The sequence below is a fragment of the Heliconius melpomene genome, chromosome 8, assembly GCF_056956725.1.
Source record: "Heliconius melpomene rosina isolate 202511_hmr_F chromosome 8, ASM5695672v1, whole genome shotgun sequence".
NCBI classification, from domain to species: Eukaryota; Metazoa; Arthropoda; class Insecta; order Lepidoptera; family Nymphalidae; genus Heliconius; species Heliconius melpomene.
Window position 1 is genome coordinate 5780246 of NC_140396.1, and position 22242 is coordinate 5802487.

Below are 22242 nucleotides of genomic sequence, written 5' to 3' on the forward strand. Positions count from 1 at the left end.
GCAAATTCCCGTCTTAGCGAGCACCTACGTCCTATAAGTAACTCCTATGCAAAATTTGAGATTCCTAGCATTTGTAGTTTCTGAGATTTCGTGATGAGTGAGTGACCTTTCGATTTTATATATATAGATAGGATAGGATAGGATAGGATAGGATGACACATTTTGACATTTCACATATGAAGTGAAGTAGTGAACACATTGGATCAGTAAGCAAATAAGCGCGATAGTTTTCATTTTATAACTGCTAGTTTTATTAGTTTGTGAATTTATAAATTTTAATTCATACTGGTAGTGTATCCAAAAAATTATCGCTACATAAATGTAAAATAATAGTTAATAATTTACTGTGTCGTTTATATATACAATAAATTAGGATGTAAATATTTATTTTTACTTATAAATTCTCTCAAATTTCGGCGATCGACATGAATTCCTCGTGTAAGGAAGATTTGATACGGAAATGCATTGAGAAATCTTCATTGCCTATAGTATTTCGAAAATCTATTGATTGGCCAATATGTTATTGGAATAAAGAGAAATGGGCAACGACATTTGGTGACCGCGAAATACCTTTTAGATGCCTAAAGAAAAATGTTATTTCTGATGAACCTTGTTGGGAAAGACGATGTAATGTAAAGAATATGACGTTCACGAATTTTCTAAATAATTTGACGACAAGTGGGGAATGGATGTATTTTGACTACAAATATCTTCATCAGTGGTTCCATACTGATAATGAAATAAGTAAGGTACGAATAATTACTTTAATGCGAGAATCATTGTTTTTGTATATGTCATGCTTTAAAATTATTTATTTCATAGAACATATCATGGAAACAGTTTGGTTACCCAGATAAAGGAGCAACAGACACAACTTTTTGGGTAGGCAGTAAAGGAGCTCATACCCCAGCTCATAAAGACACATATGGTTATAATATAGTGGCCCAAGTTCATGGCAAGTGAGTAAATCTGATAATGTTATATCATATAAGTACTACTAATAATTTTTTACATTATAAATACAAATATATACATATTTTTTACTCACAAGCTATGTCTTGTCTATATAGCAGAGTGATGTGCCCTGTTGCTGCAGCAAAGAAATGAAAATAATTCATTCCCCTGAGTGGGATTGAACCCATAACCAGGTACATTAATTAATGCAGCGAAACTGTTCCTCAATAGGAAAATGACATAAAAGTACACATTTAGCTATAGGTCAATTGTGTATATTTTATTTGTGTTAATTTTTTTTTAGAAAACGTTGGATTCTTTTCCCACCTGAGACGGGAGGTTTAAAACCAACTAGAGTTCCATATGAAGAGTCAAGTGTATATAGCGAGTTGAATTTTTATTGCCCTAGTAAATTAGATGATTTTATTGGTAAGGTTTTATTTAGTTTCACACTATCCTGCATATAGCAGGGCAGGCAAGTTTAGTACTGTACTCCAAAATAGCCTATTTATATCTTATATATAAAATTCTCGTGTCACAATGTTCGTTCCCATACTCCTCCGAAATGGCTTGACCGATTGTCATGAAACTTTGTGAGCATATTGAGTAGGTCTGAGAATCGACCAACATCTATTTTTCATACCCTTTAGTGATAAGGGTTGTCCACCCTTAACATTTTAATTTCTTTTTCATCATGCTATCCTATCTATATATATAAAAAAGAGGTAGGAGTAGGTACTTGCTAAGACGGGATTTTGCAATGTTCGACTCCTAAGGGGTTGTTTTCGGGGTTGATAGTTTGTATGAAACTTTGTTACTATAAATGCTAGGAGTCTCAAATTTTCTATGGACGTTACTTATAGGACGTAAGTACATACGGAGACGGGAATTTGCAATATTCCACCTCCAAAGGGTTGTTTTTAGGGTTGATAGTTTATATGAAACTTCGTTACTACAAATGCTAGGAGTCTCAAATTTTGCATGGACGTCACTTATGGGACGTAGGTACTCATGGGGACAAAAATTAATATTAATTTAGTTCACGCAGGCGAAGCCGCGGGCGGGCCGCTAGTATTCTTTATAAAAATCTCAGGAGAATGAATTATTCTTCTTTCTTCATCTGTTAAGGAGATAAAACATGGTGTGAAGCTCTGTCACTTCATGCAATGTCTTGTAAATTAGGCAGTGCATGGGGCATTAAGTTTTTAAAGAGGTTTCCTCTGCCTACCTTGCTGCATGTGAGAACTGGTATTCTTTGATGCATGTTTTCTTTATGTACTTAATTTATTAATGTAAAATTTGTTTTAAATATAAGGTTTGACGGGAGCCCGCATGGTTGAAGTGTCTGCTGGGGATGCTCTGATAGTACCTCAGGGATGGTGGCACTATGTACAAAATATTGATGACCTTAACATTACTTTCAATGTTTGGGTTCCACATGTAATTATATATTTTTCATATGAAATATAATGATTTAAATTATAATATTAAATATATTTTTTATTATAGCATATTTATCATAACAATTTATTAAAGTTTAAATTTTGTTAAAGGAAAAAGATAATTCTACACAAGTATCAGAAGCACTTATAAAAATATTAGTCGCCCAAATTTGTAAAGATCTGCCACAGGAGACTGCTAGACTCCTTGTAAATCCCAATGAGGTAAGATTTATACCTTCATTATTTTATTTTAATTTGCCATTTTTTTTTTCAGCAGTTGAGATACTCCATTATCTATTATCCTCACAAAATCAACACACTGCATGTTAAGTGGCAGTAATCAAATTAAAAAATCAAGCACTAAGTCAATGCTATCAAAAGATATGAGCATTGTTTTTGCTGAATTTTGAATCCTGAAATTGGTGTGGACGTCTCAATGGGCGAATCCAACTCGCCAGTTTTTTTATTTATTTCAATAAATACATTACAAAATGCCAATAATATATTTAAAAGGGTGATTTTGTGGAAGAGCCTCACTCACTTGACATCTCCTTCTTGCATTCTAGATTGTTCACTAGATTGTTTAAAACAAATTCTATCATAAACAATCACCAAAATGTCAAAACTTGATTTAAAAAGGATGTTCTTGATTTGGATAAATAGGCATAAAGCAATTTGCTCACCTATAGTATATGTAGATATATTACAGGAAATATGACATAAGAACATTATGTTATATTGACTCATATCCTGAGAACAATATTGACATCATGCTATTCGCTAAGCGGTGAATTCATTTCTATAAAAAACCTGCTTTATTTATAAATAAATTATGTATGTCTCTTTAAAATTTGGTGTTTCTTATAATTTATGTATATTCAGACATTTCCTACTAAAGGTCATTGCTTTTTTAAAAAAACTTATAATAATTACTTCTTTGTATTGTTACAAATAATTTTTTTTAAGATGCGATTTGATTATATCTATGGCGAATATCATATTTTACTAGTATACCTGAATTAACCTTGTTTTTTAAAATATATATATAAAAAAAAAACAATTACTCGTACACGATTACTTTGGGGAAAGATATGTTTTCTGATGATCGATACACGATTCCCGCGGTCATGGGTCAAAAAATTTTAAATATTTTCCAAAGAATTTCTTTTTTTCTGGAACTTGAAAAGAAAAGTAAGATTACAATAAAATATTCGAGTATATTTATATTCAAGTAAATTTTTAGTAATATTTACGGGAAGCAAAGTTACGGCAGATACAATTTTATTGAATAAGATTTAAAAAACAGAAAATAAAATTTAAATTCAATGAATGAAAACCAGTAGGAACACAGGATGACTATCGATTTAAAATATATTGATTATTCGATTTAGAATTATAAATACTTAGATCTATCTATTATTAGGTGCACAGATGGAGCACTTATAGTATGGTTTGCCAACACGATCATTGCAATGCAAACCTATTAATCACTTTATAATTGATCTGGCATTTAATGTAAGCTATGCAAAAATGCCGTACATCATTTGTAGATGAATAATTGACTTTGAGGTGATTCAATTTGCCATCATGGCGCAGAGGAGACAAGTACTACGGTTGTGGGTTCAATTCCCGCTAATAGAATATTTTAATATTATCATCTCTTCGCTCTGATAACGAGGTACAGCGGTTTCCGCCGCTCAACAACAATACTTGAGAAAGTGGGGAATGTAAGTGTCTGAATGGCAAAAGAGTGTTTTAACACTAGCCAAATTGCCAAATTGGCAGTGTGGAGCTAAAAAAATACTTGAGTGTATTTTATTTTGATTAATGTTTTACATAAATATTTTCAGGACGATGTATCTGACACACCACTTGCAGTCCTCTTCCTTCAACTAGACACTGTATTAAAGGCTTATTTGGATAAAAAACGAAAAATACGACGAGTTAAACGTCAAAGGACCACAGAAGAGCACACCCAAGAAGAAATTAAAGAGGAAATTGATATAAAATCTGTTTTAGATACAAATAAATTTGAAACCGTACCTACAATAAGTAATAGTGATCTCATTGATATAATAAAAGGTAATTTAAAGGAGTTTGCTAGTGATGTACCGTCTGACGAAGACGAAGTCGAGGGTGTCACGAGTAGTTTATATTTGACGAAGGCCGTAATCGATGCGTTTAGTCAAAGCAATGTTATTGATCTCGTCAAACACAATCTTGTCTCTAAGTTAACCTAATATTACTTTTTTTAAAGGTAAATGTTATAAGTATTTAATTTTTTATTAGGGCCAATGTCGGGAAAAATTGTTTAGTTGGAATACTTTCGCTTGTTTCTTTTATTTTTTTTATTATATCTAATATAGGACATAGAATGTCGGTTTTTATTTATAATTATTTAAATGTTATTTAATTGAATTGAAAATAACAAATGATTACTAGTGCCCACTTTGCTACGTTATGGATAATTATTTAGTTAATGTTTGTTTTTAATTTATTTCGAATGTCTCAACATAATTTTAAACCTTTTTTTGTTTTCGAAATAATGTAAAACATTTGAAAATATTTTATGGTGATTTATACGAATACACAAAATTTGAAATGGTCGATTTCTGATATATATTTCTTAGTGTTCAATGTTGTGACTTGGGCACCGTTGCCAGCAGGGATGTTATATAGTTCTAACTAAAACTTTTTGGTTGTCAGGAATTAAAAAAAAACTGTCTGTGCACGTAATATAATCCGTTTCATATTCGTTACGTTTTGGATAATTTAGAATATGTTCGGAAATGAGGCTTGTTGACAGGTTTTAATTTTTAAAATATTTTTTTATCAATTTTATGTCCGTTGTAGAATATTCTTCTTATTACATCTATAACATCCCTGCTTCGAATATATTTAATATAGTATTTTAATATTGATATATTTTGTGATAATTTACAAAAGACATATTTTATAATATTATATATTGACTTTTTATGTCAAAAAGGAAACATTTTTTTTATTGAATAATATATTTTTTCATTGATTGATATGAAGTAGAAAGCCTGTTGAAAAAAAAAATTCTTTTTTTGTGATGTCTCCTCAGTCAGTCTTTGTGATAACTCCTCAATAAGTAGTATCAAAATCTGTAAGATTTCACTTATAGCAATGAAAAAATATTTTATAGTTTAAAAAGTCAACATATAATAGTAATTTTCAATATTTTCAAAATACTATGACTTGCAATATTGTAAATATTATACATATATTTGCATACAAGGTGGTTTTATTTAGTTCTTTTAAATATAAATTACTACATTAAAAAAATCACCTCAAAATGAATAAATTCAATTAGCAATTGAGGCTTTGAAAAATTAATGAAAAAATTAAACTGAACAAACTCTAAAATTAAAGTTTTTAAAATATCGTAACCGCTACATTCATGCAGCGGTTTGTGTAATTAAATGTTTTAACCATGATTTGGAAACGGGAGTCGAACCTATAATGCCACAGTAATCACCTGTAGTCTACTGACCCTCAATGATCTCACTAAATTAAAGTTGTAATAATAAAAAATAAAGCGGATGTAATAGTAGTAGTAATGGCAGTTCAAGATTCGTCTCTATATAATAGTCTCTTTTACCGACAATGTAAAAATCAATGTAATCAGTGAGATAAGTAGGAAAATATTTGCAGCGATTGCATCATGACGTTCGACTACCCATTACCTTTCTACCCATTCCCACTAAAGTTGCGCTGGCACAATCACTCCTATATACTTTATTACATATTTATAACTTTTTAGTTCATTTTATTAACAAATAATAAAAGCTTGTTCTTAAAAAAGATATTTTTAAATTTTTTTTAATGTTTGTTACCTCAGAACTTTTGACTGAGTGAACCGATTTTGATGAATCTGTTTTTAATTGAAAGCTGGTGCATGTCTGTGCAGTGGCGTAGCGAGCTTAACTCGCGTCCGGTGCAAAATTCTTTTACAGCGCCCCCCAGGCGGACACAATATAATTTCATATTATATATTTATTGGATACACTTTAAGGGTAGTTTGATGAGAGTATAGTTCTGATTATAGGATCCGTTTAAATTTGTTTTTTTGTAATAATTATTACTTAACTTTATTTCGAATATTTATTGTATTGCAGTTTTACATGAATAAATTATTTACGACAAAATAAAAATGGTTTAATTTTGTTTTGCTTTCTTCGGTTGAGACTTGATATAAGTTTTATAATAGAAGTCACTGAATAGAATGACTATGAACAAATTTTGTGGTATCATAAGGTATGCAGGTTGTCGCGGGAACGAGCACTCCGGGGCTAGTACTAGCGTTATGAAGTGCAACAGCAGTACTGTAAATTGTATCTGTAATTGAAATAATATTTATAAGCTGTGGTCAGTGCAGCGCTTTACATGGGCGTACCTAGATATCTTTTCCAGGGACAAGGATTAGGCCTTGTACTTCTTTGACTAATCTTATTGTGTACAGCGCTAATTTGTCCTACGACAATGGTGTGAGTTCGATTCCGACTCGTAGGAATGAATTATTTTCATTTCTTTGCTCTGTCAAGGAGACAAAACGCGACGTCGAGTTGTTACGCCACCAACATGGACGCCGAAGACAGTGAGACAGTCACTCTTAACGATAGCACGTCTCAACTGTCTCATTAGAATGTTAATTATAGTGTAAAATTAAATACAAATAACATTTGTTTATTGCAACCTCTTAAGTCGTCCTCTTTTTATAAAAGTACGACATAATAAGAATAAGATAAGGTAAACTTACGATTTGTATTTGAGTGACATGTTTTTTCCACCACAGTGATTGTTTATATTTTTCATCCCAAGTTGTGAGCAGGTAGTACGAATACATTATGACATGGACGAATGAGTTAACTACCACCATCGAGCTGGTGTGACCTCCTGTAAATTATACAAATACTTTTATAGGATAGGGTAGGTAACTCTAGCTCCAATATTCTTGCATTAGATTTAATTCAGTTAAATTATTAATAGGTAAATTTAAAGTCTACAAATGACGGTAACAATATTTAGTTACATCATCAACGTATGATTTTAAAATGTATTAAACAATGGTTGTTGAAAAGAAATTACCTCTATTATCAAAATAAAGTAAATAAATAAGTTTAATCCATTATTATACGAACCCGGGACCCACTTCACCATCGACCAAGACACTATGACCATTCCAAAATGATGATAAACGTGAAGAAAGCTAACTTGATTCTGTTTCTTTCTTAATACAAAGAATATCTGAAATTTAAAAATATCTTTAAATATCTAAATTTGATTTACGTCATTATTATGTACGACTTTAAAAGACTTTTTACTTTATTGTATTTTCACAAATCTATATTTAAAGATCAACTAGTTTAATTATAAGGTATTTTTTATTTATTTATTTAAACTTCATGCTGTATTCTGCTCATAGGATGGTATGCAAAAGGAACTTGAGAACCTAGTGTTAAGTCACTCTGTTCCCATACAAACGCTATCGTTCCCCATATACCGTCGAATTCCTGAGGTAGTGCGTGTTGAGTGGCACAACTCAATGCAGGGCTTTGCTTGTTACCGGAATGAGAAAATGAAAATATCAAATATTTCATTTCCCCGAGAGGGAATCGAATCCCCAACCGTGTACAGTCGTACACTTGAGCATTTGCGCCACGACGGGCTCGATAGCGAATATGGTTGGTATGGTATGGTTTTGGTATGGTATGGTATGGTATGGCTATGGTTTTGTATTTCTTTTTAAAATTATTAACTACCTATATAAAATAACAATACATCATAATAATAATATAATACATTATAAGATATTTATATGTAGATAAAAAATGTAGATAATCTTAAATAGTTCATACCGTATCCAATAGGTCAACCAATTTGATAATGAAGTAGAAATAGCAGACTTTCCACGCATACTCCATAGCCAAGGGTCCATCATCGAGGGGCTGACATATTAACTTATAATGATTTAACCAACCTAAAGTTAGACTCTGAAAAATAATAGATTAAGATCAGCATCAAGTTGTATTCCGCACACAGCAGTGTAGCAGAGGGAACTTAGCGTCAAAACACTCCGTTCCCCGTTTGCCGTCGCTGGAAGCGCGGAACTCGACGCCAGAACGAAGATATGAAAATATTAAATATTTCATTTCCTCAAGTAAGAATCGAACCCCCAACTTGTCGCGCTTACATTAACGCTTTGTGCCCCTACGCCACGACTGGCTTCAAAAAACGTTAAAGAAAAATAATAGATAAGTAAGTAAGTACATGTTGTAATTCTATACAGATAAAGGTTCATTTAAAGTTAATTGTATTGAAGAATGTAGGTACCTACCTACGTAACAAAACGTAAATTGACCTATTTTAGAATTCTTGCCTCAGATTTATATTAACAATGTCATCTATTTAAATAATTTATACGCGATTAGAAATTATTTACTTAATATTGCTATAGTTTATTTAAGTTAATTCGTATGTATATTAATATTTTTCATGTCGCCCTTATATTTCAGGGTCTATTTGAAAGGAATGACTAAAATAATTTTGTTTATTAAAAAAAAGTAAAAATTTTGCTAATGGCGTCTTATGGAGCTTAATAACGAAAATAGAAAAGTAATGGAAAGAAAATAGTAGGTACCTACGTGCGATTGGTAGATGTTATTTTCATATATCGCTATCAAGATATATATATATATATATATTATAAAGCTTCATGATCCTTCTCGGATATATTATATGAGGCAGAGAGAACTCATCTTTCTTGCCAGAGCAAACATTTAAAATTAATTTTAAATATATCCATTTTCCTTAGTGTGGATCAAACTCAGAACAATCCTACGTACATCGTACAGTAAGACGCTGTTCCACCACATGTCAGTCATTACGTGTGTAAAATGGAGCTATAAGATGTATTCTGTAATTCTGTATATTACAAACAACAAGGGAACCTAGTGTTAAGACATTCTGTTCCCCACTTTCCATTAAATTTTCGAGATATTGCACGATGAATAGCAGAACACAACGCCGCTCTCTGCCTTAGCGAATAAATGAAAATATTAATAAAAATTAATTAATTTCCCCGTGTAGGAATTAAACCACGACTGTCGCGTTTAAAGTCACACACTTGCGCCAATACGCCACGAGGGCTTCTACGATATTCGACAATATTTAGATATTTATCTACATTATGTATCTATAATATTCATATACCTGATAAGTAATATAGATGCAACATGCAACCTGCACCACATTATATAGGGCGATCAGCTTGCGAAGGTCGTATGGTGGACGGTTTTCCATGTAATTTGGAAGCCATTTTAGTACTGTCATTAAATACAGTGCTATTATTAAGAGACCAGTCCAGGGGGTGCGCATCAATGGCCAGTTTTCAGTCCTGTGATCTAATAAAAGTATATTTTTTAATCTGTGTCGAAATATTTTTATACTTATTGTACCTCATGCAATACTGGTCATAAGTATATTTTATAAATAATATTTTCTAAATGAGTATTTGAATCTATAAAATAACTTTATAGGAAATATATTAAAATGTTTAGGTATAGCCTATATCTATCGGTTGAAATAAAAGCTAAAAGCTAATAAAACTTTAATATTATATTAAAATATTATTGAGTATATATTTTAATTCTTATTTTTTATCATTAATGTTCTGGTAAAGTATATTTAAATTTAATGCATATGCCTCACCCGCAATCTCCTCGTTCAGATAATAATAAAGATCGATAGCTCCCTTCAATACGACTGCCATTTTCCCGCCTTATTTTTTTATAGTTAAAAACAATGACATTAAGTAAGTATAAAAATTAGAACTGTTCACTTTTATTCCAGGGCGCGTCCTCCTTTCATGTTAAGCTATAAAGTACTGAAAAAGGTTAATGAAACTTTACCAAAAAACATAATACTGCGTATTTACATATATGCCTGGATCCGACGAATATTACAATTATATTGTTTCTGTTGATTAAAGTACCAATAACCTGAAATAATCTCAAAAATGTATAACTTTTATGTTCTTTTTTGTATATGTTCTTATTGATAAGAAAAATAGGTGTAAATCATTTTATTACCAAAAAAATGCTCTCGCAGTGTTTAAATCGATAATTATTTTTTTTAGGCATATTGACATATCTATAATATTGTTATCTTCACGCGTCTATAACGTCATTGATCTTAAAACTTCCCATAAAAAACATTTTTTTTAGATATAGAGATTTCGCCAAATGGCACTCGAACTCCAACTCATCGTGTGTACTTACGTACCAACTACGCGTCAAAAGCTTTAATATTTTCAATATTGCACTTCACAAAAACTATAAACTGATGTTTTAAGTATAACCCTGGTTTATGATGTTTACGTATCACAGCATATTGTCATATGTACCTACTAAGGTACTTATTATGCAATGCAAAATCATCGGCGAAAGGTCAAATGCTTTGAATTGTAAATAAGTTAACATATCCACGTATAAAAAGTTATATAGGAATATAATTAAATATTAATTACAGTAGGTAATTAAATTATTTCTAAAATTAAACATAAAAAAACTTTGTCATTGTAACTCACGCGGCACATGTTTAAATTGGGTGTGTCGATCGAGCTTTAAGAACCTTCGCATTAGAGATGAAGTAAATGTTTTAGATGCTATGAGAAGAAACTATCATGAGAACAGGCAACACGTGGCAAATTTGTCGTTTTGTGTAATTTTCTTAAATATATAAATTATTCTAAATATATTTCTGGAGGCATTCCGTGTTGAATGATGGAACTCCGAGCTGTTCTTTGCCTCGGAACCAGAGCGAAGAAAATGGAAATATTAAATGTTTAAAGGAGGTGAGGGCCTCGAGTATAACTTTTCTATGTAAAAATATGTGCAAACTCAAAATTGTTTTATGTACTACTTGTAGAATTTAAAATATCAATTTCCCGATGAAGAAAACTTAAAGGTGTAGGGGAGAGAGCTCATACCTTGACACCTAGAGGCACTCGATTTTTAATAAGCTTTTATTAGCTTCATTCATATGTATGTTTGTAAAGGAAACGGAAATTTTGAACGTGATTTTGACAGACTTTGAAAAGTCGGATTAATTTGATATTTTGCATACTTATCAAAGACAAATGACAATCCAATAATATGAACTAAAAATCCGGTCCGGTGCAAGTAGGACTAGGGTAAAAAATAATAAATATTAGGTAAAAACTAAAAATTACGCTTTTAAAATCCAACTTATAAATTGTAAATAAATAATAGAAAAAAAAAAATAAAAAAACACGCTTTTGTGAAAAAACGAATGAATAAGCTAAAAAAGTAAAAAAATATGTTTTTTTTAATTTGGATAATGTAAAAAAAAGCGGTGGATGCTTTTTACTTTTTTCACAAAAGCGTTTTTTTTTAAATGTTAACCTTATATTCAAAAGTGTTTGTTATACAAATTGTTGGCTATATCTTAATCAAAGTACCCTTTTTTGAAGAGATGACTTCTATAAGCGATGAAGGTTCTTATTAAAGTCAAGTAAAGTAAATATCGGTGAAAAATTGGAAATGACGATGAACTATAACTTAAAATTGAACCAATAACTCTAGGATTTGTTTTGCGACACTCTGCTTTCCACATCAGGAATTCAGCGGTTCTATTTTACGATCCTTTGCTATATGCGTAAAACTAAAAATATATCATTAATTAATTGTGATAGGATATTTAATAAAAACAACAACGAAATTATTAATAATATATATATTAATACTATTAAACAGACACCGTTAAATATAATTTTAATATAATAAAATATATGTGATATAATCATAACTATGTATTTTGATAAAGAAATGTAATAGGAACTTATGTATTTATATAAGTTTGTTATTTTTTGAATGGATATTCAGAGTGCCTTGTGACGTCACCGAAAAATAGGAAATCACATATCCTGCCATCCTCGCCTCTGTCTAAGGAAGTCAGTTCTTGCATTTCCTTTTCATTTAGTTCAAAGTCCCACAGAGAGATGTTCTGAAAAGTAAATTATTTGTCCATGTTAAAAATATATAATACTTAACATATATAATATATGGGCGTCCTGGAGTCAGACCTCCCGGACGCCCAATTAAGCGCTGGTCGGATGTCGTGATGCTATGATGGTATGCGATGCAATGGTCTGACCACCCAGGACGCAAAAGATCGTGCAAAATGGAGTAGGTTGAATAGGAAGGCCCTGGCAATAGCCGGGATTTATGCCAGGAAACAGAAGAAGAAGATATACCTTATTTCTTTTTATTCTTAATAAAATATCTTATGATGTATGTAACTTATTACTCAGACAATTACTATTTAAATCCTGTATAAGACATAAATGGATTGTCTTAATATTTTGAAATAGAATTCTATCAACTTATTGCAAAATTAAAAATAGTAAATAGTTAATTCGTGTGCGGTTTTATAGAAAATATTAGTAGTACCTACCTAGCGCTTTTCACATAGCGCGCTAGAATGCGTAGAAGCATTTTTTACCCTAATTTTTATCTTATATTTGCGTGAGATTTAGGAAGTTCAAAATATTAAAAGCATTATTTCCTAAACATCGATATATCGATCAAAAATTGTATCAAATTTTTGGTAAAATATATTAGAGTATTATGATAAAAACCCAGATTGTAGAGCTGTTTATTTCATCTAGCTTTGTTATTATTAAGCCCAGTTTCAATAGCGAGGAAAGCGCCGCATTAAGGACTCGCAAGAGTAACCTACATATTTGTATTTTTATTTTTTTACCAATAAATAGTCAGGCGGAAAGTAAACTGGACTTTAGAGCTTAGATATTGTGACAGAAGAATAATCTTATTGACGCGTTTGTTAATTTTTAACATTTATATATTGTTATAAGTTTAGGTGATTTTATTAAATCTAATGCAAAAGAATTTTACAATATATATTATAGATATCTTGTATTATTTTTAAGTCATATTTAATTTTACCTGTTTAATTCTGACTGGATTAGTGCTCTTAGGGATCACAGCCACACCTTTTTGAAGTAGGAATCGTAGTAAGATTTGTGCCGGTGTACGAGCGTGCGTCTTAGCAATTTTATCGACTTCGGGAAGCTCCAATAAATTTGGATATGAACGCCTAAACGTAAAAAGATGAAACATATGATTAATATATAAATAAATGTTTTTGCAGACGAAATTTCAACCTGCGAATATATCTATTTACATATGTTTTATGGAAAGATTGTCTCGACTAGTCCGCATGATGAGGAAGTGTTAAAACAACAAAACATTTTTTTTTAAATATTTTTTTAGTTATTTTATTTGAAATATAATTATGGAATCTACCTACCCATTTACAGCGCTAAGAGAATCTGTAAGAGATTTGGAGCCTAAAGGTGAGTAGGCTACTATTGGTATTCCTAGTTTGTTTGCAGCTGCTATTAGGGAGCCCTGTTGCAGGAGAACATGCATCTCGACTTGCAGGCACGCCGGTTTCGCTATAGCGTTGAGACGGGCGATTTGCTCTTCGTTCATATTAGAAACGCCTACGTGACGCACTCGGCCAGATTCCTTTAACTTAAGGACAGTCTGCAAATGTTTAATAAGAAATTAGACATCATTTTCAAATATAACAAGGTTTATTTATTAAATTCAATTATATTTATTAAGTATTTATAGTATAGATGTGTTTGATTAGTACAAAGTGCACAATACTTGTTTTTACAATTTTTTTTTTGGAAGACTGGTTCGGTGACGGAGATGACAATGTCGTATTTCATTATTTCTTGCACAGAAATGGTTTTTTTTCGCTAATGTAAAAACATTAACCATGAAAAATTAAACAAACAGCACTTGTTTAGTTTAGTCTAGTAGCTATATTTTTTGTTCGAATTTATAAAATTATTCACCGCAATTATGACGCACCGCAATTACGAAGCATTATGACTGTAAATAAGATGCTGAGAAGACATTTTTATTATTTGATAAATTGTTCTATTAATTGGTCTAATATGAGAATTAACATTTAATTTGAATATTCGAACAACAAGACTACTTGAATAAAAGAAAAACAAAGAAATATGAAGTACTTAGGGGAATTGTGCTCAAGATGGCATACTATGATAAGATGACACACTACCAATATTGATGAAACTAATAGCGCTAAGTTCGATCTTGTGACGTTTTAGAGAGTGTCTGTAGATGCAGCTAGTGCTTAAATTCAGTATGGGTGCAAATTAATGCAGATGGGCAAGTAATTCATGTTTTCGTTATTTTCAATTGCAACAAATTTTTCTTTCGCTTTTGCTTGATGGCGAAAAGACATGTAAGATAAAGATTTTCTATTTGAACTAATTATAAATGTAAAATAGGATTATTATATGACACAACTAACGCTAAAAGCGCATCCTAGCCTATAACCTTTTGTCACAACGGTTAAAATTAAATTCATATATCTATTGGGTAAGATGACATACAAAACGTGAGTATAAGATGGCATACTGTCTTACCCTTATAAATAGAATCGATGTATTTTTTTTGCTTTACCGAGAAAATACCTGGCAATTACAAACGAATATATATTGGTCACAAGAAGACATGGATAAGGCTGCTAGAGCAAGGGCATTCAATAGCCGCATGTGGCAAAGCTTATTTCCCTTTTGGAAAAGGAAGTGACTGATAACGGAATCCAACCTCATAAAATTTGCAACATGTATGAATCTGGCCTTAAAGCCCCCCAGCAAAGAAGAAACTATTTATTTGTGAACTATGCTCGACAAATAATGATGGCATTTTTATGCCACATACTAAGTATGTCATTTTACCCTGTAGATATTTCGTCTTACACTAGTCGACATAAGTGCGATTTTTGTTTATTTTTATGATGTTTGAAAGATGATTGTTCTGAAACTAAAATAATTTCGTTGATTATGAAATATATAATAGTATACGCAATATGCTGTTCTCAGATCATTTTATTTATTTGAAATATTTGTCTTCAAACAAAAAGTATGTCATCTTAAGCACAATTCCCCTATATCGTTTTTATTTAGTTAACATTTCATGAGCAAAGACAAATAAATTTCAAAATAACTACATATTAATAATTGTAAGTATCAAAAAAGAGAAATACAAAAATATATACATATCCATCTTCTTTTTTTTTAAAAACTTTTATTCATATTAGTTTTATTTGTATTTAATATCAAAGTATTAAATCATATTTTTCATTCTTGGAATAATATTTTTTTTCTATTTACTGATCGTCAATGCATAATCTGTTAAATTATGCGTAGCAAAACATGTACGTATTAGTAGATAGCTAAGTGTCTATGCATTAGGTTCAAGGCATTTATCTACTCGCATAAAATTGTCGAGTTTATTAATTCAGACGTAGTTTTACTAGGGCCGTGGTTCCGTTTAAAAAGAAACGCATATAAAAATTGTTTCCATGTATTGCGTAATAATGTTTTTATCATTTTAGCATAAAATTCAGCCATTTTGTGTTTGGAATTTCTTTGCAAATAAATCATGCTCATTAATGAGGCATCTATATTAAGAGAAAAGTCGGTGGCGGAATTTGGCTTTAAATCAATGGTTTCATAGGAGTTACTAGTAGCACTTTTATTGGTATATGGCATTCTAGATTCTTCTACACGATCATCGCCTCCGCTGCAACATGGACACATGAATTTCGGTAATATTTTAGAACACATTCGTTTTTTCCGTTTTGGGTTTACAAATGATATTGTAGATGTTTGTGCGGTGATTTTGATAACATTTTCGCTATTTTCTTTATCATTGCTAACGGGACTTAAGTTACTTAAGACATTTGTGTTAGATGGTGGGTCATTTAATTGTAATTCATCATGACAGTACCGTCTTGGTACAGGAGACCGATAAATCTTAGTCCAAGAGAATTTATCGTAACGTTCACTCATTAAGCTTTTATCTACAGGAAACTGTGAAATTTGAGCATGTTTAGATACAGTTTTGTTGGATGTGCACTTAGGATAGCTACATTCTTTGTAAATAGCATCATGTCGGTGTATTCCGTTGTTATTTTCATTAATTATATAATTTTTATCTTTTTCATTATCCGAATATTCATTGCTTTTAAGAAATGATACACCCATTTGAATTTTAACAACCAAAAAGATAAGCAAGTGAGAAATAAGTAATTATTATTTAGGTATGTCCGTGTATTTGACAATTAGTTTTATTGACATTTTCTTTTTTATAAAAAGCAGAAAAACACCATAAATAAAGAATAGAATAGTAAATTTATAGTAGATTAAAAATAAATTCAATATTTTTTACAGTCAACGCAACATAATTGTACCTACTTCTTCATATTCTTTCGTCAAAAAATCTTTTAAAAGAAGTTAATATCATAGAGATACTTATTCTACAAAAAACATACAAATCGTTAATGATTTTTCTTCTTAATATAATGAATTTCAGCAAAATTTGGGTTTTATTAAATTGACATATGATAGGCCATTGGATAATTAAACAGCATGCAATACGCAGATTTGCCGTTGTAAACTTACTTTCCATATAGCTTCGATGTCTGTGTTATATTCAATTTTCATGGTACCATCTGGATTTTTTGGATGTAGGTCCCCTGGAACGTGCTCAAAACCAAACGGCACGTGAATAAGGTACAGGTCGATATATTCTAGACCCAACTCCCGAAACGAGGCATTAAAGTAATGTTCTACTAACTCAGGCTTATTACCTGAAATAAAAAATATTTTTATAGGATATATTTACTTATGATTAAGAAAATATTTTTATAAAAAAAGAAGAATATTTCCTACCTCCAGGTGGCAGTTTAGTGACTACAAATAATTCTTTCCTTTTCTTTAGGTCACCACCAATCCAGCGGTTGAGTGCTCGGCCCAAGGCAGCTTCATTTTCATAAACGTGAGCCGAGTCAAAATGTCTATACCCTGCCTCTAGAGCTGCGTCCACAGATTTTTCCAAAATGTCGGGAGGTGCCTATAAAATAAAAAATAATTCTTTAGTAAAGGGTGGTTGCATTTATATTAATCATGCAATTTTTTGTATGTAAAGGGACGTAATTTATGTCTATATCTAAATAAATAATAAATATCATTGAAATGAGTAAACAATAAGTCATTGTTATTAATAAAATAACAATAAAATGGCCTCGTATCCTTTCAATAGAACTAATTTCGTGTTATTTCGAGCTAGACCAGCTCAAGGTCTACGTGTTACCATTGACGCGTGGTCGATCGTATTCGTTATCAATATTAAAAACACTTCCTTTCCTTTTGTCCTTTTAGGCCAAAAGGTTACTTACCGCTGCTTTGTAAACAATGACGTTGATTAATATGTAAGAAATATGATGTATTGAAAATGTCAATATTTAAAAAATATAAATAAGACTTGAAAGTGATTTAATTTAAATAGATAAAAAATCAATGTCGCTAATAAAAACGGCGGCATGTCTTTTGAAAATGGTTCTTCGGCCATCGTTGGAAATATGCATGAACAATGTATAGAGCAGTGGTCTCATGAGAGCGCGTGCCCCGCAACCACTTCTAGGGCTCTATCACCATCGAGTGGGGATCACGATGACAGCGAAACTTACTCTTTTTGTAGTAGAAAATGTTCGTGTTGTTCAACCTATCGTTACGTTTACGGATGCTGTGAGAAACCTTTGGCCATTGTTGACTCTAATTCAAAGCTTAACAAGTCAAAGTGGAATACTTTCAAAAAATATTTAAAACGTCGTATTAAACTAAAACGAAATAATGTCAAAAAAGAAACTATGGGGAAGCAAGACAACGGTGTGTACGGTAGTAAATCGAAACCCATAGGATGAACTATTTCAAATCATGATTAAATGTGAATGTACTTAATATTTGTTGTTGTATATTAAATAATATTATCTGTTACTTTATTAGCTATTTATTTACTAATATTTTTATTGAATAAACCTAGTCGGTTCATCTTTTTTTGACATTAAATTTAGATATTTTTAATTGATTTTATATAGTAATAGTAACGTAGGCATATCCTTCTGTCTAGTGTTACGACACTCTGTCCTCCGTTAATTGCTAAAACACGGGAACAAACCGAGGCACCGAATATTTTTTATTTTTCTGGCTTATACCTTAGGTCTAAAAAAGAGAATCTTATAAGATATTTGCAATATACAAAAGATACATACTTATTGACGTAGCTAAGTAAAACCTGTTGAAACGGTTAATCAATTGACCTCAAATCTCAACCACTATAAATAATTATATTTATATTGTAGTACTTGTAATGAAGGAAAACGTACTCAGGTAGAGCTGCAACGGATCATTGCGTTATAATAATATTTTGACTGGTTCACATAGAATTAAATTATTTTTTATTAAAAAGGAACCTATGTGTTATTTTTAATGTAAAGTTAGGCTTACGATTTCCATCTACATTAAAGTCAGGTCAGTCATGGCGTAAGGGCACAAGCTTGCGACTGTAAACGTGACAGGTTGTGGGTTCGATTCCCACCCGAGGAAATGAAATATTTATTTAATATTTTATGTGCGGTACGCTATGTGTGGCACTCAGCGTGAACCTAAAAATACAATGCTAATAGGTAGTGTAATTATTATTCAGTTTCTTATCATTTATTTCCCACGTTACATACTTTCACATAGCTATTTTTTAATGAATAGACATTGTAATAAAAAATACTTGCGTGTAAAATATTTTTTGTAACTTAAACATAGAAACCTAAAATTGAATTATATCTACCTAAATAATATTTTTTACTAAATAATATCAAATATTTGATATTATTTAGTATTACATTTTATTCGTTGGTTAAAGTTTCAGCCAATTAGTAATTTAGTCGGACAAAATATTTTATATTGATATAACTTTTAATTTATGAACCAATTAAAAGAAATAAAACAGATTAACTAGAACTTGAATATAAGATTAGCGTAAATAAATTCACAAACAGACAAAAAAAAAATCATTATTTTGGGTTCTATTACATTGTTAAAAGCCCCAAAAATAATGTGTTTCCATGTTCTAATATTTCTTTTATTTATTATTTTATTACAAGAAAAGATATAGATTACAGTAGGTAAGTGTATATAATACTTTTTTAAAAATATTATACAGCACTTTAAAAAAAATATTTTTTCATTTTAAAGTTCGAATATTATATTACATTTTTACATATTGATTAAAAATAATAAGCTAAAAATAAGCTGCTTTCACTAAGAATAATAACGAGATACTTTTTAAATTTCGTAGATATTTATTGATATAGCAAATACACAATATAAAAAAATAAAAATGTATTACACGATTAAGAACATAGTTTTTTTACGTTCCACTGTCACGCAGCCATTTGAGTGTATCGATATCTAAGTATACACTATCTATATGTGACAAAAGCGATAACTGTATTCAAATAAAACCTGAGGTGAATCTCCTTTCCGAAGGTAAAATGATATAGGACGACAGTATTGAGTTTGTTGTATTATTTATATTATATATTACGGAGAGTTTTAACACTAGGTTCCCTCTACTTACCCTGATGTGTGCGAGATACAGCGTGAAACTGACCTAATATTATTAATGTTTTTAATTACAAAACGTGTTAGTAATAAGATGTATCTAATATATATGTATATATATATATATATATACATGCATTGTTAGAAAAACATTAGATGCAATTATTAGTTACCTGCCAGGTTCCGAAGCCAATTCGTGGCATGCGATCTCCATCTTCTAATTCAAAATATTCTGGTACAGACATATTAATATTCTATACACTATTTTTAAATTACTATATTGTAAAGGGATTAAAGGATAATTTAATTCAATGAAAAATATAAAATCGAATAGTACTAATGAGCTGTGGCGCAGCCGACAGCCTTTGTCGGTGACTGAGCTCAGATGATTGTAACTGCAAGCTTGTATTCAGGTTTCGTAATACTTAACGAAGTAACTGTTTTTTCCTCGTCTCCCATACTTTTTGTTCAATCATTTAAAGACTACAAAAAAATTTAATGAACACAATGGTACTCCGAGTCATTTGCATAGATGTATTTTGTATATTTTTCTTATCTTATTTGTACCTATTTAAAAATAAGCAAAAATGTATTAAAATAACAGCTTAATCCACGCTGTTATCTGCACATAGCATGGTAGGCAGAGGGAACCTGGGAAGACACTCGTTTCCTATTAAGACAATCGTTTGCTATTAAGACACTTCAGTTTCCCGTTTACTCCCAGTTTGTTTTATGTGTACCTAATACAAATATCAATCAATATATATTTAAATCGCGAAGCCGTCGTGGCGCAGTGTCACAAACAAGCGTGTGAATGTAGACGCGACGGTTGTCGATTCGATTCCTGCTCGGGGGAATTAAATATTAAATATTTTCATTTTTTCGCTCTGGTGACAAGGCCCGGAGTTGAGTTCCGCCACTCAATACGCAATGCCTCAAGCGGCGGAAAGTGAAGATTGGAGCTTCTTAACAATGGTTTCCCTCTGCCTACTCTACTATATGCGGAATACAACGTGATGCTGAAAAAATATATAATAGACCTAGAATAGAATTCTTATTATTTTATTGTTTGTACGTGTTTTAAATATTTTAAAGGAATTATATTAACAACATACTAATAACTTCCTTATATTATTTCCGTATCTTTCAATTATATTATAAAAAATGTAGTTTACATTTGCAAGGTAACATTTGATAAAAGTAAACCTCAATCAAACGTTTAGACATTATAAATCCTTGAATTGCCTGAAATTGGTTAAAAAATAGTTTTTATTTTTTAATAAAAGTTATTTTTTCTGACAAATAAACTAACTTTTACTTATAATACTTGGCCTGGCCAAAAACATTAAGTACTGTAGAAATAAAAAAATATTACTTTTGAATTTGAAATCTGTCATTTTTATACGATTGTCCAATGTGTTTTCCTATTTTCGCGCCAATATTTTGTAAAATATAATGTGCTATTATGAGTAAACATGTAGTTCAAGCGGGCGAAGCCGCGGCGGGGCCGCTAGTTTATTAATATTTTCATTTCTCTGGCACCCAGATCAGAAAAAGCCTGGCGTTGAATGCTGCCACTTAACACAAAATATTCGGCGGAAAATAGGGAACGGAGTGTCTTAAAATTAGGTTCCCTCTGCTGTATATGCCGCTATTTGCGGGATACAGCGTGATATTGAATATTTTATACAAAATTTCAGAGCTAACCAATAAACAACAGTTAGCTATATCCCAATTATTCCTGTCATTAGTCATATCATTATTATCGTTACAAACAAGGCATAAATGATGTCAAACATCCAACCACCCATTATCTATCATTGTAATCTTTAATTGTAAGCATCTGCAATATTTAAGTGGTCGTATATTACTCATTGTGGTCGACCACGGACCAAGTGGTGTTTTGTATTTATTTGTAACGATAATACGGATTAACATCTACCGGCTATTGTCAAAGTTTATTCTTTGGCGGGGCAGTTAGAATTAAATAATGTGCCACTTGAGGCACAGGCTGACTTTATCTTGAACATCTTTTTCCACTTTAAAATTACAATACCTAGTTATAATCGCGCAGTATTTTTTTAATAACCACTGTATTTTTTTAGCTTTTTACTGAATGTTATGTTTATATTTTATCTGCCTAATCATATTATTATTTTTTTAGGAAGGCAATTTTAAAATTCTAATAAAACAATATTGTTATTTATTTTAAATTTTTTTGTGTGTAAATAATTATGCTTTTAATTCAAAATAAATATTAATAAACATCTG

General features: G+C 30.9%; 3 protein-coding genes and 1 long non-coding RNA gene across 4 annotated transcripts; 2 read left to right on the forward strand and 2 right to left on the reverse strand.

The window, feature by feature from the left end:
- Positions 1–169: 169 nt before the first annotated feature.
- On the forward strand, positions 170–5652 carry HSPBAP1 (HSPB1 associated protein 1). Its single transcript, XM_085189201.1, has 6 exons — positions 170–749; positions 823–959; positions 1259–1383; positions 2270–2394; positions 2508–2618; positions 4247–5652. Exons 1-6 carry the CDS (start codon positions 426–428, stop codon positions 4634–4636), a joined length of 1212 nt encoding a protein of 403 aa, XP_085045327.1. The 5' UTR covers positions 170–425; the 3' UTR covers positions 4637–5652.
- A 97-nt stretch (positions 5653–5749) lies between these two features.
- Positions 5750–10805, reverse strand: LOC146536848 (very long chain fatty acid elongase 4-like). The gene is made up of 7 exons (XM_085189209.1): positions 10704–10805; positions 10131–10305; positions 9633–9823; positions 8279–8413; positions 7562–7667; positions 7180–7316; positions 5750–6758 (listed from the first exon to the last, which is right to left on the reverse strand). The coding sequence occupies exons 2-7, from the start codon at positions 10189–10191 to the stop codon at positions 6579–6581; spliced, it is 810 nt and encodes a 269-aa protein (XP_085045335.1). The 5' UTR covers positions 10192–10305; positions 10704–10805; the 3' UTR covers positions 5750–6578.
- Positions 10806–12158: 1353 nt separating this feature from the next.
- LOC146536849 (aldo-keto reductase family 1 member A1-like) lies at positions 12159–20363 on the reverse strand. Its single transcript, XM_085189281.1, has 6 exons — positions 20145–20363; positions 17245–17425; positions 16975–17162; positions 13773–14011; positions 13409–13559; positions 12159–12446 (listed from the first exon to the last, which is right to left on the reverse strand). The coding sequence occupies exons 1-6, from the start codon at positions 20214–20216 to the stop codon at positions 12303–12305; spliced, it is 975 nt and encodes a 324-aa protein (XP_085045407.1). The 5' UTR covers positions 20217–20363; the 3' UTR covers positions 12159–12302.
- LOC146536850 (uncharacterized) lies at positions 15708–17562 on the forward strand. The gene is made up of 2 exons (XR_014878199.1): positions 15708–16118; positions 17294–17562. It is a non-coding gene; the product is annotated as an uncharacterized LOC146536850 (long non-coding RNA).
- Positions 20364–22242: the final 1879 nt, after the last annotated feature.